The following is a 24177-nucleotide window of genomic DNA, read 5'->3' as shown; positions in this document are numbered from 1 at the left end:
GCCCACCTCCCAGCTTCTGTCCTGGTCACTGCTCAAGACTAGCCCCTCTGCGGGTGGAACCACCCGGCCAGTAGGATGGCTGGAAGCCAGGAATCCATGCTCTCTGGACAGCCAGCAGCTCGTGCTAAAAAGAGGACAAACCACAGTGCTTTACCCTCCAGCATCCCTGGGGCATGGAGGCCCAGGTGGGGACATCTCCTGACACACCCACCCTCCTCTTTGGTGTCTGTTTCCCCACCTCCTTTGTTGGTTTCTCAGGGGACACTTTTAAAACATCACTTGCTCAGAGTCTGTTTCTGGGGGAACCCAACCTTCAGCATCTGCCCAGTAAGACTTCGAACTTGTCCCCTCAGGTAGCCCTGGTGATTTGTAACTCTTTTGTGCCCATAACTTTAGCTTTGAATCACAGCGGGGGTCATTTTAGAGCCCCCCTCCCCCATTCGGTCACCCCCGTCGGGTGCCCTGGGAGGTCTTCTGAGCGAAGTGGAGACCTTTTACACATTTTGATTTCGACTAACCCTGAAACAAATTGGTAAGGTCACACATGTTTACCTTCCGTTCTGAGCATGGATTTCTGAGCTAGACAGATTTGCCTGGGCAAAGGCAGACCGCAGATGGTTTTTTCCCCACGTCCTAGTCGTATGTCTGAGCTGGTGGTGCCCTCTTTGCAGACACCACTCCGTGTCAAACCGTTACTCTGTGCCTTTGCCTTTTTATTATGTATATGTTCACTCTGCACTCATGGCTAGGGGCTTGAGGAATGTTTATTTGTTGAAGGGTAGGAGAAAATAGGTGAATTACAAACCCGTATTAGTTTTTTTTAATTGATTTACTTGTAAGCTACATAATTATTTCCGTGTTAGTCTACGAGTGTTTGAAACTCGAGTCTCTCGCTGAGGAGTTGAAACTTGATAACAAGATTAACTAAGTGGAGTTAGGGACACTTGTGACAGCTGAGCCCTGGTCCTTAGCTCCCCCTGTGGCTTCCTGTCCCGCAGGTGCCCCCATGGTGAAAGGGGTCCTGAGACCACAGCAGCCCCAGAGATCCTTGGAAGAAGAGGTGTTTTTTTTGCATTTTGAGTCCTGGATTATTGGAGGAAGGAACAGGGAGGTATTCCTAATGTGGCTTGAGGTCATGCCACCAGCGTCTGTTACTTCATGCCTGTTCCCACAGAGAACACAATTAGGAGCACCTCGTGTTTCCCGCAGTTTGTCAATTTTACTCACAGGGCAGAGGATTATCATGATCAGTTGCAAATTCAGATGCTGGAGAGAGCGAGGGAGGCTTCCACCTTTGACAGGTCCCAGGATATCACCTTAGACCAAGGCTCCACATCGCCCAGGTGTGGTTTCCTACCTCACCTGTCAGATGGGGCTGAAGACTGGGATGGATTCCATGAAATATTACTTATGAAAACGCTGAACGCATCCTTAGTGATTAATACGCGGTAGCTGTCCTAGTCCCTGTCTCTTCTGCCCAGGAGTACGAGGGGGAGCGGAATGAGGCAGGTGAACGGCATGGACACGGGAAAGCAAGACTGCCCAACGGGGACACGTATGAAGGCAACTACGAACACGGGAAAAGACATGGCCAGGTCAGAACAGGTGCCTTCAGGGGCTAGATTTCTCCGGTTAATATTCTGGTGGTGACCCCGGAACACAGGAATGATACGAATCGTATATAATCAATGTGTTTCAGGGTGTCTACAAGTTTAAAAATGGTGCTCGGTACATGGGAGAATACGTTCAAAATAAAAAGCATGGTCACGGCACTTTCATATACCCAGATGGCTCAAGATATGAAGGTAAGACGTGCTCACAAAGCAGATGTTTGTGTTGTAAAGTTGATGTGGTCGCTTGTCGTGGTCGCTGAGCTGCGTGAGGGAGCTTCGAGTCCTCCAGATCAGTCAGTCACTCAACAAACACAGCTGTGCTCCTAGGTTCACGGGGTTGACGAAGAGACCAGACAGGCCTTTAATGAACAGACCGGCGGCTGCCCCTGCAGCCAGCACAGCTGTGAGCCCGTGTGCTCAGTACCAAAAGCAAGGGAGGCCGTGGGGGAACACAGGCGTCTGGGGTCTGGACCCTTGATTCAGATACTCTGTCCTTTCAGCCCCTTGATGTTGACTTGCTGCTTCCCTTTCTGGCCAGTCCCTCTTCTGACGAACACGTGGTTTCTTTAGACCTGGTGGCTCCTTCGTTGAAGGCCGCTGGAAGACATGTCTGCCACGATTTCTTTCTTTCTTTCTTTCTTTTTTTTTTTTTAAAGATTTTATTTATTTATTTGACACAGAGAGATCACAAGTAGGCAGAGAGGCAGGCAGAGAGAGAGGGGGAAGCAGGCTCCCTGCTGAGCAGAGAGCCCGATGCGGGACTCGATCCCAGGACCCTGAGATCATGACCTGAGCCAAAGGCAGAGGCTTTAACCCACTGAGCCACGCAGGCACCCCTTGCCACGATTTCTTACCTGCCAATGTTATGTGGGAGGGAAATTCTTGTTCCCTTATTTCCAAGAACCCCATGGCTGCCCCTACACACCGTCATCACCCGGTGTGACTACCGTGTTGATCTGATCCCAGTGAGGGACGAGCCCGGGAAGACAGACAAGTGGGGAGTGGGTGTGAGCCCTCGGAAACTATGCAGGATTCTGTGTTCTGGACTTTTCCTGGGAAGAACATATCCAGTTTTCATCAGATTTCCCAGGGGAGCTATGACCGCAACCCCGGAGCCGTGGTGACAAGCCGTGGTGAGCTTGTGTAGGGAGCCTCACTGCTCGCTGTCCCAGCTCTCTGGTCTGCAGCGTGAGGAGTGAGCACGGGAACCGTGCCCGGTGGACGGCGAGCTCTCAGTACTTGTCCGCTGGCAGCATCGCCTCCCGGTGCGGACATGTCCTTCGGCGCGAGCCCGAGCTGCCTCCCTCATCACCGAATGAAAGTGGAACCAAGGAATTCTGAACCAGAGGTTCTGCCAGAGTCCGAGAGCCAGGGGAGGCCTGCCTGTGCTGGTCGTGTTAGAGAGGAATTTCTGCTCTGTTTCCTATTTCTTAGAGGGCTTATCGCAGAAGGAACACCATCTGCTTTTTAAATCAACTTGAAACAATTTAATTTAGAGTTTGATTTAATTCCTTCCAGACTTTTATGAACCTAATCTCATTGTTGTCATGTTTTATTTCAGTGTAGACGTTAATACAAGTGGAACTACATGTAAATATGTAAAGAAGGTACTCAGGGTAAGGGATTGAAGGGGTTTTTTTAACGTGAAGATTAGCCAAAATGTAGACCTTCTTTGCAAACAGCCATGAGTTATTGTGTCTCCATGTGGCTTTGTAGGTTAAAGTGTGCAGGGTGTGATCACTGCTCAGAGATTTCTTCTTCGAGGTCAAAAGCTACAATGTTAATTTTAGCTCAGCCAGTGAACAATCTTCTAGTCATAAAGTCTAAGTTAAGACATGGTTGAATTTTTCAAGACTGTGTGTTGGCCCACTGCCACCCTAAGGGACACAGAGTGGTTTTCTGCAGGTTATCAAGAGTACTAAGCCTCAGCCCGGGGTTGGGGGCACATTCCTGATCAACCCACTGAGCCTGATGGGGAGCCGAGGGACGAGCAGATACTCCTGGTTTGGGGGCCACTCGAGCAGTGGTAAAGTGGGGAATGAGGTTGGGGGGTGAGTGGGAGCCACTTTAGAGGGGCTTTCGGACCACTTCTCTGGACTGTGAGATGCAGAGATGGAAAGTCCACGAGGGCTTGGGAAAGGAGAGGGAACACCCCTCTCTAGGACCGGTCCTGTAGCCAGCTGCAAGGAGCCAATAAAGATGAAGATGTTTGGTCATGACAACGTGGAGAGACAAAATGATATGACTCGAAGTTGGCTTTTCTGGACGCTCTCAGTGGCCAGAGCCAGAAGAAGACATGAATGCATGGCCCTTGCTTGTGCAAGAGAGCACGATGCTGGAACCACGGAAATCGGGATCTTTGTTTCCGTCCTGCTGTGTGGCCTTGGGCAAGGTGCATGATCTCTCTGGGTTTTGGGTGGTGTCCCTGTAAAAATGTGTTTTGGTTATTACACATCCCAAAGGAGGTGACCAATGCAAAGACCCTAGCTGGCAGGAAGCACCCCCAGAGTGATGCCCCACCGATGTCAGCTCCCGTGTCATCCACGTTCTGCTGACCCGGCAGCGGAGGGAGCCAGCAGGGCAGACAGTGACTAACCTGCATCTTAGGTGGGCAGAGAGCTTCTTAGAAGGGCATTTCATTTTAATTATTTTTTAATATTATTTTTAAAAGATTTCATTTATTTATTTGCTTATTTATTTGAGAGAGACAGAGAGAGCGCGAGCACTTGCACACGAGCAGGGGTGAGGGGACAGAGGGAGTGGGAGAGAGAGAATCCCAAGCAGACTCTGAACCCAGTGTAGAGCCTGATGCAGGGCCTGATCTCAAAACCCTGAGATCGTGACCCCGAGCTGAAATCAAGAGTCAGACAGTTAAACGACTGAACCACCCACATGCCCCAGGGCATCTTGCTTTAAATGGTCTTTAATCCCCAGAGCTGCAGACCTGGGAGCCCTAGAAGCCTGGGGATGGCAACAGGATGGACGCACGCGGAGAGCTTTGTAAGGGGACGGTGCTCTCCTGGAGGAAAACCAACACAGACCACCAGCCAGCCAACCGTGGAGTTCCTCCCGAGCAGAAATGTAGCTGAAAACGCTCTGGTGACGAGATGGAGAATGATGAGAAAGTATAGAGTTGGGGGTTGGAAGGCTGAGCAACGAAGTGCACGGTTAAAGCAACAGCAACACAGCTTCTCAGTGGCCTGCGTGTATAAAGGGAAACCTGGCCCGCGGTGTTAAAGACCTGCTCCAGGAGGCGACCTTTCCCTCACTTAGCTCCCTCACGTCACCACTTCCTGCCACCCGGTTACCATCTGCTGGGCAGGATTGCGAACACCTTGTTTGTTCAGTAAACCAGGATTTTTATTTTATTTTTATTTTTTTTAAAAGGTTTTATTTATTTACTTGACAGACAGAGACCACAAGTAGGCAGAGAGGCAGGCAGAGAGAGGAAGGGAAGCAGATTCCCCAGCTGAGCAGAGAGCCCGATGCGGGGCTCGATCCCAGGAATCTGGGATCATGACCTGAGCTGAAGGCAGAGGCTTTAACCCACTGAGACACCCAGGAGCCCCTAAACCAGGATTTTTAAAAAGTTTCTGCACTGCCTTGAAGTTTGGTGCCTTTGCAATTTAATTATTTTCTTTCTTTCTTTCTTTTAAAGATTTTATTTATTTGAGAGAGAGAGAGAGAGAGCATGCACAAGCAGGGGGAGGGGCAGAGGGAGAGGGGAAGCAGACTCCCCGCTGAGCAGGGAGCCCGATGCGGGGCTTGATCCCAGGACCTTGAGATCATGACCTGAGCTGAAGGCAGATGCTTGACTGACTGAGCCACCCCGGCGCCCCCCCTTTCCTCCCTCCCTCCCTCCCTGCCTGCCTTTCCCTATGATTATTTATTTATTAGCAAGAGAGACCGAACATGGGGGAAGAGACGCAGGGAGAGGGAGAGAGAATCTCAGGCAGACCCCACTGAGCACAGAGCCCGTCGGACAGGGTGCTCCATCCCACGACCCTGAGATCACGACCCGAGCTCAAATCAAGAGTCAGATGCTCAATTGACGGAGCCACCCAGGCGCCCCTGTAATTTAATTTGTTTCTTGAAGATTTTCTGTGAAGTACTCACTACGTTGTTCTTGACACGCTGCCCTGGAGACCAGCTGTAATGGCCGAGAGAAGAGGAGGGAACCGTTTTGTCATGGTCTTTTCGGGTGAAGAAACCAAGTGATGTCTTGGCCTCCCGGGGCCCTGTTGCTCAGCTCTGAGCGCTCCCACGCGCCAGCTCGGGGCCACTCGTCCCCAGCCCCGCGCGCAGTCCAACCTTGGCCGCAGTGGGAATATTCACACCACAGAAGCCGCCTGTGCTGCACATCTGCCCTCCTCCTCCTCTTAAACTGGTAATTTACCGGGACACAATGGCTCCTTGAAAGCCGAGTCCTGCAGGACTCCTGCACCCTCTCTCTATCCTCAGGGCGACTTTAGGTTCGAGCCCCTGTGTTTGCTGAGCTGTTTCAGTGTGGGGCTTCTCCGTCACCCTCGCTCATGCGGTTCCTGACACACGTCACACCTCTTCCCTCACTCACGCCGGTTCCCGCCGCCTCCTCTCTGGGCTGTCAGCTGTGGGTCTGCCCCGCACGTGGGGGGCGGGGGGCAGGCTGCCTCGGGTCAGCGCTCTTGGAGCTGCTGCTTGTCCGTCTCAGAGTGCGCGAGGCCTTGTGGGACTGGTAGGGAAAACGTGGGGCTGTGCCCTTCCGTCCATCTGTTGCTGTGGATGAACATGGGATTCACTTCGCGTAAACACGTATTTCCTGGACGATCCACGTGTCCTCGGCGTGCTGTGTCTTCTTCCTCTTGATGGGGAAGCAGAGCCCGTTCTCCTGTAAGCCAGAAGCTTATGCAAGTCTTGGGGGCTCTCTTTAAGGAAAAGAACATAAGATTGGCATACATGTGAATGTTCATTTGTAATAAAAAATCAAAAGAAATAAAAACAATTTTAAAATGCCACGACTGTTATAAAATCCGAGGACTTAACAAACAGAAGTTTAAAAATTCATGTCTGACATGGCTGTCACACACCTTTTCCTTGTCTGTCTAGCTATAATGGAATGTCTGTCTGACCGCAATTCTGTAATATCCCTCTCTACAGAGAAAATAGGGAATTCTATCTTTTGTCTTTGATCAGAAATTGATGAAAATTCATTTTTTAAAAATTATGCATAGTCTGGAAAAGCGTCATTCCAGGTAACAACTTGTTATTAGCAACACCACGTGCCTTTTTAGGAGAGTGGTCAACCTCGGAAAACTCTTTTAAGTTTCTTCCCTGTGTGAGCTGCAAGGTTGGAGGGTGTCGTAAGTCTCCTGGAGCGGAGATCCATCCTCAAGGATCGACCTCATGCCCTAACTCGTTTGCTGTTGTCATTACGGTAGAGGTGTTGGGAATTTTATGATATTTTTGCCAGTTCCAGTATTTCTCAGCAAAGCAGCGGGAGATTCGCAGGAGGCAGCACGGGGGGAAGGAGGCAGGGGCGATCAGTGAGGGAAGAGTCCGGGCAGAGGCAGGGGCTGGGAACGGTGCGGCGTCCACGCCCTTGGAGCCGGTGTGCAGGTGGGGCACCCCAGGCGCCCTGGCTGGGAAGGTGTGTCGGAGCGAGGTGATGAGGTGGGAAAGAGAGTGAGCTGCTGGGAGAGGCCGAGGCGGGGTCGGCAAGCCTGGGTGTTGTTGGATTGGGGACCTGTGCAAGTAGGGGTGCGGTGTAGGGAGAACTACAGGACAAAACCTGGGTTTGAATCCTTGCTCTGCCACCGACCAGCGGGGATACCTGTTGTCGGCACACGCAGGTGACGGCGGCCCGTGTATGCACCTGTCTAGACCTGCGTCCAGGAGGCCCTTGACTCAGTTTCCTTTAGCCAGCCCCCCACACCACGCCATCCAGCCAGAGGGGCGGGGGACAGAGGAGGGTCACAGAGGGAGGAGACAGCAGGTGAAGCCCGTCTTTCCCTTCTCACCCGGGCCCACTTTTGTGTCGTCCCTTCCAGGGGAGTGGGCGGATGACCAAAGGCACGGTTACGGCGTCTACTACTACGTCAATAATGACACCTACACGGGGGAGTGGTTTGCTCACCAAAGGTTTGCGTTCTCTCTTCCGTTCTGTACACTTGTTTATGTAACGAGAATATGACGACGTCTTATTATGAGGCGGAATCATGACAAAAACCCATTAGCCAACTCTGCCAGGCGGTCCCAACCCTTCAAGGCTTTCAGGTGGGCACTCCAGATGTGACATGACTGGGCAGGTACAGATGTGTGGGGAGAATACTCGGTCCTTCATTCAGAGCCCCCGGGGCGAGGGGGCCACAGAAGTACCCACCTGGGGACAGAGCCACAGAGCCTCCTGGGAGCATTGCCTCTTTCCCACGTGACCCGAATGATATGCAGGAAGGGCATCGGGAAGGGTGTCGCTGTCCAGCACGCGATGCCCCTCCCATGCATGGGCACACAGAGCAGGCGCGTGCTTTGATGGGGGCACAGACAGAAAAGCCAAGGATAGGCCACCCTCAATTTAAATGTCTGTCCTGTAAACCTGGAAGGCTTTCCACTGTGCGGGGAGACTGCATGTTCTTTCTGTCTTTACCAGGCACGGGCAAGGCACCTATTTCTACGCAGAGACAGGCAGTAAGTACATAGGTACCTGGGTGAACGGACAGCAAGAGGGTGCGGCCGAACTCATTCACCTGAACCACAGGTACCAGGGCAAGTTCTTCAACAAAAACGTAAGTCGGTGGGAAACGAAGCGCGCCCTCCTCCCCCGTCTGCGTAAATATGTGAACGTAGAATACTAAAAACTCAGGGAACCCTCCAACCCCTCCAAACACAGGGAGGGGGCAGCTGTGCCTCTCCCCAAGTCTCTGCTGCCTACAGACGGCAGAGTGGAGGGCACCTGGTTCTTTTCTCTGCGTCTCAGTGAACCCCCACTCTACCCGGGCCGGGATCCAGCCCATCCTTATAAAGCGGAGGCGGGGGGTCCCGTCTCCCATAGGTGCTCCTCATGGGTAGGTCAGATGTGAGACATTTCCCGTGCTTGTGAGTATGTGGGTGTTCGGACATCCTTTGCCCTGGGAGGCACGGGGCTGCAGCGCCGGGTCGGCAGACCCACAAGCTTCTTCCTTGCCGCAGGCTAGCCCGCCCGCCCTGGACGTGGGCTTGCGTGGGAAGGTGTGGCCAGTCCGCAGGGCTCATAATTGGTCGATTCTGTTGGAGGGCTCTGTGGTTGTGGGGGCCCCGCTGGGACACAGAGATGCCCTGCTCATTCGGCCCTCCCCCCACACTTCAAGCCAGCGTGGCCAGAAACGTCCCCTGAAGAGTTTGCAAAGCAAGTTAAAGGCATTAGAAGTTGACATAGAGAGAGGCGCCTGGGTGACACAGTTAGTTAAACATCTCACTCTTGGTTTCAACTCAGATTGTGAACTCAGGGTCGTGAGATCGAGGCCCAGGGCAGGCTCTGTGCTCGGCGGGGAGTCTGCTTGAGATTCTCTCCCTCTCCATCTGCCCCTCTCTCTGCTCTCGCCCTCTCTCTCTCTCTCAAATAAATAAATAAATAAATAAATCTTTAAAAAAGAAGTTGGGTGCAGGGAATATTGAACTAATATTATGAAACCACCTTGGACTCTCTTAAAACTTAGTTTTCACTGACATAAAATTCATTCCCTAACTTACAGATTCTACTTTTAAGTCTTTGTAAAGCAGCATCATTCTCCCCAAATCCATGCATTGCATATGTAATTCTCAGGAAAATTCTCCCGGGATGCTTTTCAGCATGGGGAGCTGTGTGGAGGGAACAAGAATTTGATGAAAGTTCATTGGGAAAATCAACAAACCTAGAGTCCTCTGGAGAAGGAGAGCTTTGGTCTGCTGGTTAGTGAGACCTGTGCACATGGCACACAAGTCCAGTGGGCCGTTGAACAATGCAGGGGTGGGGGCACAGATCCCTGACCCCCGCACAGTCAGAGATCCACACAGGACTTTGACTCCCCCAAAACTTCATTACCAAGAGCATGCTGTGGACTGGAAGCCTTACCAACAAGCCTTACCAACAAGATAAACAGTCATTAACACACACTCGTATGTTTCGGGGGTTATACACTGTATCCTCACAACAAAGTCAGCCACATACTTTGTATCTATGCTAGATACTGTATTCTTATAATAAGGTAAGCTGGAGGAAAGGAAATGTTATTAAGAAAATCATTAGGGGGGCACCTGGGTGGCTCAGTGGGTTAAAGCCTCTGCCTTAGGCTCAGGTCATGATCTCGGGGTCTTGGGATTGAGCCCCGCATTGGGCTCTCTGCTTAGCAGGGAGCCTGCTTCCCCTACCCCCACCGCCTGCTGCTCTGCCTACTTGTGATATCTGTCTGTCAAATAAATTAAGAAAATCTTAAAAAAAATCATTAGGAAGAGAAAACATATTTATAGTGCTACTCTGTATTGAAAAAAAAAATGTGCATGTAAAGGGACCTGTACAGTTAAGGCAAGCGTTGTTCAGGGGTCAGCTGTCCGTTCCAATTGAAATGTCCCCAGACACCCAGCCCTTTCTCCACGCATACATACAGCATGAGGGCTGTCACTGTATAAAATAGGATCACATTACATCTGGATACGAAAATAGGCACAGAGATCTCGATCTTTTTGCTCATTTGGGAATATTTACGTAGGTTAGACATGGCCATTGCTGAGTTTATAAATATTGACATTTTGAATCATGATTGATATCGCCAGCTGCCCGAAAGAGCTGTGCTAGTTCACTCTGGTGAACAGACTCTGAGATCTTCTGTCATACATTCTCCAACATTGGGTATCACCAGTCTTTATTGTTTTTGTAACTCCGATGGATAAAAAATGTCTTGTGGTTTTAATGTGCATTTCCCCGATTCCTAGTGAAGTCCAGCATCTTTATGCACTTCTGTTCCTGGTTCCACTACCTTCCTCGGAGAATTACCCATTCATATCCTTGCCGACAAGTTATTAGAACGTACTTCAAACTTTTGATAATTGCAACTGAGCTACCAGGTTGGAGAAATACAGATCATGAAGCAGATTAGAAAGTCTAGGGACAGATGTAAGTGCATATGGCAAATTAGCTCCCGAAAAGGGCATCATTTAAATTAATGAGGACATGATGGGGAGAAGTTGAGGAGTGGTGCTCAGACAACTTGATAACGAAATGAAGAAAAATGAAGTCCGTTTGACATCCAGCACGAGGTGAAGACACACTCTAGAGGGAGCACAGGTTTAAATGTAAACAAAATCACATACAGAAAAAAAAAATAGGTAAATGTCTATTAACTTTGAAATGAAGAAAGAGGACTCTCTAAGCAGAAATATAAAGGAAAACGCAACAGATTTTGCTTGCTAAAAACAATCCCTTATTGATTAGAACATGCTTTAAAGAAAGTTTAAGAGATAAATGACCAGTGGGGTTAGGATGTTTGTAAGATTTAGTATGCATACCTAAAGCATTTGCATCAGTCAGTGGGATTTTAAGTGGTCAAAAATGTTGAAAAATCCAACCCTACTTATAACTTAAAGATGTGACTTAATGATGAGTCCTGTTACTTATATACTCAAAAAATGTAAAGATAGAGCAAAATGTTGATGCCCAGGAGAAGCAAGGGTTTACTGACAAAGGGTTCTTAAATGTTGTTGTGGGAAGGAGGATCATTAGAGCCTCATTCTGGTGAATATATAAAAAAAATAGGTGTGTCTATATATTTTGTGAGTATATATGTACACACTGTGTGTGTGCGCCAGAATTCCACCTCTGAAAACTTCGACTCCAAATACGTCTCCCACTATGGTCTCTGTCAAGGGATAGTGTCAGCCACCAAATATTAACAATAGTAGATGGGTAAAATAGATTACAATTCTTAAATGAAAGAAAACTGGAAAGAACTGGAATTGTGGAAGACCATTTGTGAATACGGGAATTCATTTATGCTGTGTTTCTAAGTAACAGCAGAGTATGAGTCGCTGGGTGTAATTATGGTCAAACTTCTACTTGGAAAAATCTAGGCACTAGAAACAAGGAATAAGGTTATAAAGACTATGTCACAATATATATTTTAAAAGATTTATTTATTTAGAAAGCAGCAGGGGGAGAGGCAGGGAGAGAGGGAGAGAATTTGAAGCAGGCTCCACGCCCAGCACAGAGCCCAAGGCAGGGCTCGATCTCATAACCCTGAGATCACGACCTGAGCCGAAATCATGAGGAGCCAGTCACTTAACCCACTGAGCCATCTGGGTACCCCAAGACCATGTTCCAATATTATTAACACTTCTATCTCTAGCTTGTTTGCCTGTGGGTATCGACTTCATGAAATTTTTGTAATAAATACATTACTGTTATGACAATGAAACTAAAGTTTAGGTAAGAAAGCAAACAGGCCCTATACCTGACAATTCCATTGGCCGTGAGTTCACAAAAGCCCTTTAACCCTCATCGGCTGTCTCGCTCCCCGCCTTTGGGACGGTTTTTGGTTTTCTGACATCCCCGTGGCATTTTGTGCTCTGGTGGGTACACAACACTAAGTGTGAAGCCCTCTTGGTCTCTCTCTGCTCACAGCCTGTCGGCCCTGGGAAGTACGTGTTTGATATCGGATGTGAGCAGCACGGGGAGTACCGTTTGACAGACGTGGTGAGTGGCAGAGTGCGTACGGTTTCCTCTATCCGCGGGCCAATGAGCTGCCTGGGCTGTTGAGCCCATGGATCCCATCAGGTCACATGAAGTCATGCCAGCTCTCGGCCACGCTCATGTTGTCGTCCCCCTGTATGCACGTGCCTTGGTCCAGACCCAAATTTCCAGATCTGAGCAGTGTCACATCACCGTTGCCACAGAAGCCCACATGCAGCTTGGGTCAGGAGCAGCAGCTGGCCCGGAGTCCAAGGGTTCTGGGCAGCGTCAGGCAGCGGGAGTGATGGCTGGCATCCATGGCTGTGGTGCCACCAAGTCTGTCCAGCATCACACTTTTGACATGTGGCTTGTCCTGCCCACTTTGTCTTTTTGCGCCTTCCCAGCACTCAGCGCTGTCGTGAATACCTGCTCCATGCCTCCCGGTTCACAGGAACTAGCCAGCAAACACTGTCACTACTAGGCACGTGTTTGTGCGAGCATGTGCGCGCATGTGTGCCTGCATGTGCGTGCGTACGTGCCAGTGGATTTCTTGTCATCATCTCCTGATCTACAGGCGATTTCATAAAATACCTTGGCACCCCCTTCCTCCCTGGGCATCACCCCCAGGCACATCCCGCCAGGACACCCCACGCCCAGGCCTGCCCTCGGCCCCTCTCCCCTGCTGAGTTCCTTCAGATCACTCTGCCAGAGGCTCTTTATTCTGTAGAGTAAATAAATATCCATGCCCTCGGCAGTGGCCAGAATCCTCCGTGGGCTCACGGCAACCGGTCCCCTGGCCTCATGCCCCCCACTTACCTTCACCATTCCTTTAGACCAGGGGCCACGGATTGTGGCAAGGGTCAGTTTCCTGGCAAACTACCTAGTCTGAAGTGTCCCAAATGCTTGATTCTGTTGCTAAAAATAAGCCTGACCCCAGCCCCAGCATCGTTTCGGCCTGGATCCCAGGACGTGCAGTGCCTGAGGGAAGGGGCTCCCAGAAGCCGAGGCATCTAGAGAAATCCGATGTGTCACCCCCTGCGGGCCATAGCTCCCCACATTCCTGTCTGCGCCGTGCCCTCGGCGCACGCGGTCTAGAACTGCAAACACAGCTGAGCTGCGTGCTGTATTGTTAGATGGGGCAGCAATGGACCGGGTCCTTGCTGGTCTCTCCCTGGGGCCAGAAACCCCTCATGGGCCCCTGAAGGGACCTGCCGGCTCAACTTATTACACTGCTCCCACCGCCCCCCAAATCTGTCCTTTATAGCCTCGGTGACTGAGCCCTTATTGTGATTTGGGGAGCAGGCAGTTTTAGTCTCTTCGGGGAAAAGTTCTTAGAAGTCAGAATTGCAGGATGCTGGGGAGAAAGTAGAAAGAACACCCTAACACCTAAGTGGGGGGCGATATTGCCATAAGCTCCCAGAACTGCCCCGGTTCAGGAATAAGCCTGGGGAGGAACGCACAGCCCGGGGGTCTTGGTCTAGGGCTGCACTTGGACATTCTGGGATGACGCCCAGGGCTGTGATAAGCACAGAAACCAGGTGTCACAGCACATGGAAGATGGGAGATCTGAGCTCTAACGTCTGCTAGAAACGCAGGTGGTAGGGCCCCACCCCCGACGTCCCGACAGAGGAGGTCCCACCCGTGTTTTCACAAGCCCCTGGGGAACTCCAGTGCAGGCCTAGAGCACTGGCGTCCCCCTTCGGGGGGGATGGAGCTCAGAAACTTGGAAACCAAGCCATGTGGTTCTGAGTGACTCAGTGGAAGTGACAGACAGGTCTCTGTCCCACGTTGTCATCTGTATTATCCTCTGTGTAACAGTGACAATCCCAGATATATTGATATTCAGATTTTTGGAAATGTGTGACAGACGCAAAACCGGGAACAGGCTGGGACGCTTGGTCCGGTGGGCATATGCCGGCTGGGCACGGCTGGAATTAGGCTCTTAGAAAAGAGCCTGCGTGTAGAGGTGATCAGTTCTCCCTCGGCTGTCACGGGACTTCATTTCCCCCCATAGTCCTTGATCCTAGATGCTTAGTGTTCAGGCCCTTGCACGCTGTCTGGTTGTCTTAGGATGCTCCCAGCCCTTTCCTCCCCAGGGACGTGATACTAGCTATTGTACTAAAGAAGCTGTGATCGGGAAAATGCGACCGAGCAAACTGAAAGCCACACCCAGTCTCTGTCACTTCTTGAGGGCTCCAGAAGGTGGGAATGTCAAGTCTGGAAGCCGTTCACAGCAGAAACGGGAGTGCACGGGTGGGCGCCATGCGGTGATGCTCGTCTGTGCCTCAGCCTAGTGCTTCCAAGACCCACCTTGGAGCCCAGATCACACCAGGGACAGCTGACCACTGGCCTGACCACCGAGCCGTGCCGTCACGGTGGCCGAATGTCCCCGGCAGTAAGCATCCCACACCGAGTCTACACACATGCAAGTAATTTTGTTTTTAAACTTACCAACAGGAAAGAGGAGACGAGGAGGAGGAGGAGGAGGCGACAATGATGACCGTGGTTCCGAGGTGGAAAGCCGCCAAAATCACAGAGCTGGCTCTGTGGACCCCGACCCTTCCTGAGGAGCAGCCCCCTGGGGGCGGGCCTGCTGCAGAAGAGGCTCTGGAAACCGAAGGTACAGGGCACCTCCGCGGTGCCAGCCCTGGGTACCCCCTTTGTGGACCTGGAACTCTGGGCCTGTTTTGTGTGCATGAAAATGTCGGGGGGTAGCCTGGGGAGTTGGGGCCTCCTGGCGGTGGAAGGGGGGGACGTGGGACGACCGGCTGGACAGACCACCTGGTTGGTTCCATGGGGAGCCTGGACCAAAAGCCCACCACCCTCGGTCAGGACTGGCTGTGGGTGTGAGCTCGGGCCAGGGCCAGCGCAAGCAGCCAGGTAACAAGTCCTTCCTGAAGAGGGGGTGGCAGCAGCTGACCGTCCCCTGCCCCGTGCTCTTCCTGAGAAGGAGCCAAGGTGCCATGGGCTGTTGGAGAAGTTTGCACGGGGCACAGGTCCCAACGCGTTGGAGTTCCGACGGCTGGAGAGGACAGCCAGGGAGGGGACAGCCTCAGGCACGGCAGGGTCAGGCCTCCCCTCTCTGGTCTCTGCTTGTGGGCATCCCCTTTGCTTCAGAGAGCAATGTTCATCGACTCCATCAAATTGCCCCCGTCAGCTCTGGAACCCTGGGGAACAGACAGTGGCTTCTCAGTGGGAAGTAGGCCCCCCTCCCCCACCAAGCCTCTTGCCGAGATGGGGGATGTGTGCTCCAGCTCTGGACCTGATCGGGTGACGTCCAGCAGGAGTGGGGGTCCCCAGAGCGGGTGGCGGGCACCCCGTCGGCAGGAGGGAGTGGGCGCTGGCAGGTGAGGAAGCAGCTGCCTGAGACCCAGGCCCGCAGGCCACGTGACAGTGTTTGCTGTGGCTTCATCTCAGGCGGCGGGGAGCCCTCGGAGGAGGGCCAGGCTCTGGCCGATGGTTCCGAGGGGGAGACCGACTCCATGAGGCCTGGGGAGGACGATGGAGAAGGCAGCCGGGAGGAGGGCCGGGAGGACTTCCGCTACGACACCATCGACCAGGGTGAGCGCGCCCTCGGGCCCAGGGAGGAGGAGGGCGCGCCCTGGGAAGGGCTCTCGGGACCTCCGGTCTTTGACCTTGGCCTCTGTGGGCTGCCCCGGGGACTGGATGAGATCTCAGGGGCCGGCTGAGGACTCCTGCTGGGCCGTGGGATGTCCCACTCTCAGGCGCCCGACCAACCCCCGGTCGGTGGCGGTGGCGGGGCGGGGACAGCCTGCAGCCCTGCAGGGTCTCTCGCCGTCTGTCGCGTGCTAATTATCTCCATTTTTACCAAAAGAGCAGCCTCAGGCTGAAGGGTCTTTCTAGAGATTTAGAATGCTGCTTCCTTTTTTTTTTTTTTTCTTTTTACCTGATTTTTATCGTGGTGGGATCCCAGCAGTCTGATCAGTGCTGGGAATCAGCCCCTTTCAAGTGGGTTTGAAGGGACCGTTAATCTCGAAGCATTTGTGTCTGCAGGTCACAGGCCAGGGATGTGACCATCAGGCTGTTGGGGCTTCAGGTTCCTAGAGCCTTTGACAAGGTGCTGTGGGCAGCCCCAGAAGTTCAGAGAGGGCTTTCTTCTTGGAACTCAGTTCCTGTGTCTGGTTTAAGGTGGGCATCTCGGTGGTGTAGGACCCAGTGGTCTGGGAACCGCTGGCTCCATCCAGATGGTGGTTGCTGGGCCGGGGGGACCCCATGCAGGTTTGTTTGTCTCTATTGCAAATATAGAGCAAATGCTTGTTTTTGGGAAGACCTGTACTCCCCATTTTTTTTTTTTTTCTTGAAGACGATCTCTGCACTAATGAACTCCTGGTAAAACAGGTTTCCATCCCCATGCGCTGGGCGCACATAGGGTCAGGCTTTGGTTGTCAAGTGAGACGAACCACCACTGTAGTTGCACCAGAGAAGCCCATGCTGGCGGCTGGGCAGCCTGTGGCTTAGAGTGTGGGAGGCCTACGCCAGGCATGCCCATTGGCAGCCGGGGGGCCTCTGGCTTGTACCCCCTCATCCCGCCTTTATCCCCAGGGTCCTGAGGTTTGTGAGGATGGAGGAGGCCCTCATCTGCTGAGCAGGGACATGGCACGGGGATGCTCCATGCGGGGAGGCTGTGGCTGATCTGAGCACGTCTGGCGGTGGGGCCGGGGCACTGTGCTTGCCCTACCGGGGGGCCCTGGGCGAGACCTAGGGCCTGACAGTGTGTGGAGAATCATTGACTTGACCGCTGTGTGCCTGCAGAAGAACAGCTGTGTGCCTGCTCATGTGCCCGCCATGTGCCCACTCCTGTGGCCACCGTGTGCCTGCAGAATGACAGCCGTGTGCCTGCTGTGTGCCCACCGTGTGCCCACTCATGTGGCCACCGTGTGCCTGCAGAATGACAGCCGTGTGTCTGCTGTGTGCCCGCTCATATGCCCTCCGTGTGCCTGCAAAATGACAGCCGTGTGCCTGCCGTGTGCCTGCTGTGTGCCTGCCGCGTGCCCGCTCACGTGACCGCCGAGTGTCTGCAGAATGACAGCCGTGTGCCTGCCGTGTGCCTGCAGAGGGAACCGTGTGACCACCGCTGACTGCTTTGCACAGAACGAGCACGGAGCAAGTACGGCCGCGTCAGTATTCCTGAGAGCAGGGCAGAGATGGGGAGGGCAGGGACGGTGCTACCCACACCCTCCCCGGGAGAAGCCAAAATGTCAGAACGCCTTAAATGAACAACGGGCTGCAGTAAGCAACGGGCCTCGGAGGCACACATTTCATGCCAATAACAAAAACTTAAGATGTAACCTGATTCCTGCATCTCGGCGGAGGCTCAGCCTACCAATCTCTTCATCGCCTGCAGTGAGGGTTATAGGGTTTGCTTACAATGAAAAATAACTCTCAGTTTCATGGCGCGTTTAAGGGAGCGCCTTCCTGGAAGGTGGCAAGTCCTTGCCTGCCTTTGTACGGATGTAAGGGCCGAGCAGCGAAGCCGCACGTTCGCAGAGCCGGTGCGTATGGACAGCGCGTGCCGGCAAAGATCGTTCCTGAGCTCACCCTCACTTACCGGAATATTCTCAGCGTCGACTTTGGGTTTATCTTCTGCTCCGTTTATTGCTGGTGTCACGGGACTTTTTTGTCCCCTTAGCGTCTGTGGTTCTTGGTCACGCTGCCTCGAAGGATGAAAGGGTCGACCGGACGGAGGGTGGGGGGCAGCAAGCAAAGTTTATTGAGCGACAGTATAAAGCTCTCGGAGAGGGAGGGGGCCCGACAGAGTCGCCCTGGGAGTTTCTAAGTTTCGGGGTTTGGAGGCACTCTTCTGCGGAATGATCGTAAGCAATCAGGGTGAGCTGAGTCGTGCCAGTCAGGGCTCTGGTCACGTGTCCGTCCGACTATTAGGATGATATCCTCGTGTTGGTGATCGTTTTTTTGCTGACATTTGGGGTTTTAGGTTTTCGCTGCCCCTTGCCTGTGATATTGACAAATGCTTTGGGGTTAACAGTCTTATTTCAGGACATTTTGCCAAAATCACTTCAGCAAAGGCTACGAGGCAGAATGTTTGGTCCTGTCTAAGCTGCAAAACGGGGTGTCAGTGCTGTGTGATCTTAGCCGTCCTGACTCCGTATTTTCTTGTTGGGGACCCTGGCCCCGATTCCCTAACTGGCCAACTCACTCCTAACACTGGTACCAAAGAAAAACCATGAAAGTCGGTATAAGATAAAACTTAACACGGTATTTTTTTGCCTGATATATGCTTACTATTTATAATATTATTCATTGCAAAAGATCTGTTAGCACAGCATTTCAGCATAGAAAAAAGGAGTGTGGACTATATTCGTGCTTCTTTTCTCCCCGCAGGAATTGTTAGTTTTGAAGAAGAAGAAAATAAACAGTCGGAGGCACCGGAGTGAGCGGAAGCAAGCGGGAAGGCTAGGGGATCGTGTCACAGAAACGCTCTGTTATAGGGCCCTCTGATGCTCCTCTGTTACTCATCTTTTCTATCAGTTGTTAAGTAGTGCACGGTACGAATAAATGTCTCCCTCCTCCTTTGTTTAAGGATGAGCCTCTGCGAGGTCTTTAAGCTGGGCCTCTCTGGGTGACCGGGCTGCGGTGGTGCAGCCCTGTTTTCTCCTGGGATAAAGGACAGGGTCACATACCCCTGACTCCGCAGGAGGCGGTTCACGGAGGTGGCCTTCTGGCTGAGCACGTACAGTGACTACTTGCCAAAGCTGCTCTCCAACCTCCCTCGGGAGAGCCACGGAGACACCTAGAAAGCAATCCCGTGCCCGAAACACCGCGGTGAATAGACTTAGGGTGGGGTGCCGGGGGCGCCGGTCGGGCATCTGACTCTTGATTTCAGCTCCAGTCACGACCTTGGGGTTGTGGGGTTCAGCCCTAAGTTGGGCTCTATGCTCAGTGTAGGGTCTGTTTATCCCTCTGCTCCTCCCTCCCCCCTGCCCCCTGCCCGGGCACAAGGGTTCTCTCTCTCAAATAAATAAATAAAGTCTTAAAAAAATAAACTTCGGGCTCAGGCAAGTAACCATCAGCTGCTGTTGGAGGGGGCCCTCCTGCCTGTTCTACGGCTTCAGCCTCCCAGCGTGGATTTCGGGGGTCCCTGCGGATGGTTGAGGGCAGGGCTGCCCACAGATATGGCTCTGACCTTGTCAGTGGTCAGAGCCTTCAGCACCTTCAGGTCCTCCCGTGGGGGCTGGGGGGAGGGGCTGACGCTGTCCAGGCCCCTCCTCGGGGGCCCCGCACCACCCTGAAGACATGTGGCTCTGGAGGAGCCCCCCCCCCGCTCCCGTCTCTCCAGCTTCACGTCTCCCATCTTCCTCTACCCCCAGAGTCGCTTGGAGGGCGGTGTCTTCAGTTCAGCCCAGAACGGTCTCTGTAGCTGGCGTGTCCAGTGTCACGTGCTGCGTCTATGGTCACGAGGTCCCAAAACATGGGGCCTTTTTAAGAACATCGCATCGTGAACATGGCGTCCGGACCTGTTTACAAAAGCACGCAGGACACCATGAATATGAAATCGCAGTAAGACGGATACTATTTTAGAATAGGAAATTCCACATACAATTCCCAACCACAGAGCTGGCGAATCCACAAAGCGCACATAAGGGAACCACCAGAAGGCGGATGTTCTAACGCGGCCCCGACGTTGCTTTTGGCCACACTTCGCCTCGCTTCTTCTTACGATGATAAGTTTGCACGATCTCCTGCAGGGGGGTTGGGGAAGTCCTCACAGCTGTTCCTTTACTGCGATTTATAACCACTGGCCACTCAGGGGATAGAACATTGATCTTCACACCCCACATCTTGCGGTTCACGAAGCTGCATCGGGGTTGTGCGCTCCCAGCGTGCCGTCTGGTAAAACCCTACTGCGTGCGATTTGCGTCAGATATTGTACTCGACGGACCCTTGATGGATCCTGACGGGAGAGTCCAACCCTGTGTGTCTGGTGATTGAAGTAGTGTCCACAGACAGGAGCCTGGTGCTGTGCTCCTCGAACCTCGTCCCTCTAGGCCTGCAGATGTGGTGGTTGAGCTGCGAGACAAGGGCAGGTGGAGATCAGACCCACAGACCCCATACCTGGGTGCCAGAGTGCTGGGCAAGTCACCAAAATGGGTGGCGGGTGTATTTCTGGACGCTACTCCAGAGAAGCTAATAAGAACTGACTGACATGTGGAAATGACAAACCAGGACCCTGCACATTTTCCAGAAGCCCACGCTGCCGAAACCGTCCCCAGTGCAACTTACTTGGCGCTCCCTTAGTGTGCTGTGAGAGTGCCCGCGTTGGCTCTGGGGCCCAGCATCACAAGGGGGACAGGTGTGCCAGTGCCTCAGAGGAAGAAGGGCGGGGGACCGCGGTGGTTACACTGAAGCACACTGTGTGAGGCACATGGTCCGGGCGTGGAAGGGCCTTGGGCTGGGGAGGCTTCACGCCCTTTATCGGGAGGATTCCCTCCCTCATGGCTGATTTGCAAGAGCGAGTCATGGCCCGCAGAATGTCACAGCTCCTGGGTGGGTCCGGGCTCTCTCAGGTGGTCCCGCTGTCCCCTGTGTTTCTTGTTTCCGGAAGTCATGCTGAGAGGCTTGGTGGATGCCCTGTTTGTGAACGGCTGACTGAATTCTCCATATTGTGCACCATGTACTTCCTACGGGATCAGATCAGGAGCAGCAGCGTGTCTGGGCTGCATGTGTCCCGCCGACTAAAAGTGGTGTGTACGCTGCCTTGCCGCTGTACAAGCCTCCGAACTCCATCCTCACTGACCCCTGTGCCTCCTGGCCACGTGGAGTCTGAGTCCATTTCATTGCGGTGTCAGTTTCCTGGGGCTGCTGTCGTGAATTACTATAAACGGAGCGACTTCAAGCAGCCGTGCTGTCCTCGTTCTGGAGGCTGAAGCCCAAACCGGAGGCTGTGTAGGGCTGTGCGAGCCCAGGAGCTGGAGGGAGGACCTGTCCCTGCAGCTTCTGGTGGCCTCAGTGACCACCTGATGCCTCTTCTGTCTGTGTCACCACACCTCCTCCTGCCTCTCTCATAAGGGCCCTGGAGATTGGACAATCCATTTCCCCATCTCAGGACCCTTGGTTTAATCACACCTGCGAAGACCCTTTTTCTGAATAAGCAAGATTGACAGACTCCACGATTAGGACCTGAAATCTTTTGGGCCATAAATGTAATAGTTATGATTATGGTTAAACAATGGTTTTTCTAAGTCTACTGTCCCTTCTACGTTTGTTAGGTAGGAAAGTGTGGACTGATTTGGTTCCCATGAAATACAGTCCTCCAGGGAAGACGGGATAAACGCTTCTTTCCTTCTCTTGAATGATTTTAAAAGCAGGATGTTAGTTTATTTATTTATTTATTTATTTATTTAAAGATTTTATTTATTTATCAGAGAGAGAGAGGGGGAGAGAGCGAGCACAGGCAGACAGAGTGGCAGGCAGAGGCAGAGGGAGAAGCAGGCTCCCTACTGAGCAAGGAGCCGGATGTAGGACTCGATCCCAGGACCCTGGGATCATGACCTGAGCCGAAGGCAACTGCTTAACCCACTGAGCCACCCAGGTGTCCCGAGGATGTTAGTTTAATGGACGCTCCAAATGGTGGCACGTTGGTCTGTCCTGGAGCTCTCTTTTTTGGTCAGTGCTCATGGCCTCACAGATTTTCATCCATTCAGTGTGTTTCAGCCGGCTGTGATCCTCGGCTTTATCGTGCTGAAAGGGACAGCTCCGGCCACTGGAACTCCTCCTACTTGCTTCTGGTCCTTTTGACACAACCCCATCAGTCCTTGAAAATTTCATTACCTTTTCCCAGTGGTTTTCATGTTTTGTAATTTTTTTTTTTATATAATTTCGATCTCACAGAAAAGTTGCAAGAACAGTAAAAGGAGCTTGTATGTTCTTTCCCAGACTCGGAATCATTTCTATCTTGCTCCATTGGCTTTGGAAAGAGAGCGTGAAAGGGAGAGAAAGAACAGAATTTGTGTGTAAGTGTATATACGCTGTTCTGTAGTGACTCTTACCCACGGGCTGTATGTGCCCAGACCCCAGGGACGCCTGAAACCACGGGCAGTACAGAACTCTGTCCAAACTACGTGTTCTTCTATACATACATACATGTAATAAAGTTTAATTTACAAATCAGGAGCGGTAAGGGATTGGCAACAGTAACTAATAATAACATGGAACAATTCTAACAAATACCGTGATGGGAGTTCCGTGAGTGAGGTCCCCGCGTCACGCAGCATCTCACTGCCCTGAGCTCGCCCTGCTGGCGACGACGGGAGAGAAAAGATGCCCGCAGGACGAGGCGAAGGGAGGTGAGTGGCAGAGACCTCGTGACCTAGGGTGAGGCTCCTTCTGACCTTCCGGCGCGACATCACCGGCTTCCGGATGGTGGTTGTCTGTGTCGACACAAAATGAACAAATCTTTCAGGATCTCTCAAGGAAAGAAACAGTTTTCTTCAAGCCCGGTTAGGACAGCTGCCTGGGAAACTTGCTCTTCATAGGGAAGAAAGTACTCCAGAGAATGAACAGTTTTTATGGTTATATACTTTTTTTTTTTTAATCTTGTGAAAGCCCAGGAGATTACAGATTAGCATATCGGCAGGAATCAGGAGTTTTGCCGTAAACGGGGAGCAGGGCCGTTGGCAAGAGGGCTTCCCTTCAGCTCACTCGCTCACAAAGCAGGTGCACCATGCGTGGGGGGTGGGGCCGTAAGGCGGGTTTTGGGTTTGAACAACGTGTACATATGGTCGTGCCGACTTAGAATCTGGACTGAGGTAGCTCGGACCTTCGGAGGGTTTTTCTCTCAGCTGTGGTAGCTGTACCGTAGGGAGTGGAACCACACATGGAGCGGGCGATGGTAAGTCAGTAGCTACTTTTTTCAGAATCATTTGAGTGTGAGATACACCTAAATATTTCAGAGTATACTTTATAAAAACAAGGACATTCTCCTATGGAACCACCGTGTGGTCAGCAAAATCAGGAAATCTCATGCTGATAGGATTTGCTAGCGTTCCCCTGATCCGCACGTCTGGTCTCGTCCGTTGGATCCGTATCGCTCTTCTAGCTGAGGCCGGTGATACCAAGCGTTTACGCCCGTGCTTTTTGGATGATTATGTGTCAGCCTTTATGAAACGTCAGTTCAAATACTTATCTGGTTTTTAAATGGCTTGTCTTATTTTGGGGTTGTAAAGATCTTTATCTGGACACAGACCCCTCCCCGGATGCATGTTGTCTGTCAGTCCACGGCTTGCCTCTTTGTTTTCTTGACAGAATCCTCGAGCAGCAGAACTCCGCGTTGGTGAATCTGGTCGGGCAGGTGTAGCCACAGGATTTGAGTGTCCCCCTTCCTGGCTTTTTCTGCTCCTGGATTCTCCGCTCACTTTCTGAGGCTGTGTCTACCCCGAACCCAGTCCTCTGCCCTTCAGGCCAGGCAGGGGCCGTCGGGGCTGAGGTCGCTCTGTGTGGTGGCCGCGGATGCAGGCTGAAGCCGCGGGAATGGACGTCCTGGTGACGGACGGCCTTTCCCTGCAGCTGTGGCTCTCTTCTAGAAGCTGGCTGCTCTGAGTCCCTCTCCCCTGGCATCCGGGCCTTGTGTTGTAACTTGCGCAGAGTACATGCTGTAATCTGCTGGACGGCTGGGTGGGGAAGGAGCTCCCGGGGGGCGGTGGGGTGGAACCCACCCTGTGTAATGCTGGGGAGAGCAGAGCTCTGTTCCCAAATGTCTTTATCACGAATGGAACGATTACGACGTTCCTCTCGACCTCAAGATGGAACTGGTTCCTTTTCCTGGATGTCTAACGCCAGGGCTGTCCCCCGCCCTGTGGCTTTGTCTCCTTGGCCTCGGCCCTCCGCGGAGCCGTCCTAGGGGCTACATTCTTCCCCCCATGATTGCCTTCGGGG

General features: G+C 52.4%; 1 protein-coding gene across 6 annotated transcripts in view; it reads left to right on the top strand.

Moving 5' to 3' along the window:
- The window catches only part of RSPH1 (radial spoke head component 1), a 30006-nt gene that overhangs the window by 900 nt on the left and 4929 nt on the right, over positions 1-24177 (top strand). The window contains exons 2-10 of one of the 6 annotated variants that reach the window (XR_004288822.1): positions 1482-1595; positions 1700-1804; positions 7612-7730; positions 8239-8374; positions 12220-12291; positions 14725-14887; positions 15685-15828; positions 17232-17395; positions 18628-19272. Coding sequence is in view for 4 of the 6 variants with exons in the window: in XM_032356118.1 (XP_032212009.1) it covers positions 1482-1595; positions 1700-1804; positions 7612-7730; positions 8239-8374; positions 12220-12291; positions 14725-14887; positions 15685-15828; positions 18628-18680 (906 nt within the window). In the remaining 2 variants the exon portion in view is untranslated. Of the gene's footprint in view, positions 1-1481; positions 1596-1699; positions 1806-7611; positions 7731-8238; positions 8375-12219; positions 12292-14724; positions 14888-15684; positions 15829-17108; positions 17124-17231; positions 17406-18627; positions 19273-24177 lie in introns of those variants that run through there. The other 5 variants (XR_004288819.1, XM_032356118.1, XM_032356125.1 and 2 more) reach the window with 5 other exon arrangements.

The sequence above is a fragment of the Mustela erminea genome, chromosome 1 (assembly GCF_009829155.1).
Source record: "Mustela erminea isolate mMusErm1 chromosome 1, mMusErm1.Pri, whole genome shotgun sequence".
In the NCBI taxonomy this organism is placed as follows: domain Eukaryota; kingdom Metazoa; phylum Chordata; class Mammalia; order Carnivora; family Mustelidae; genus Mustela; species Mustela erminea.
This window is presented reverse-complemented; position numbering and strand designations above follow the sequence as displayed.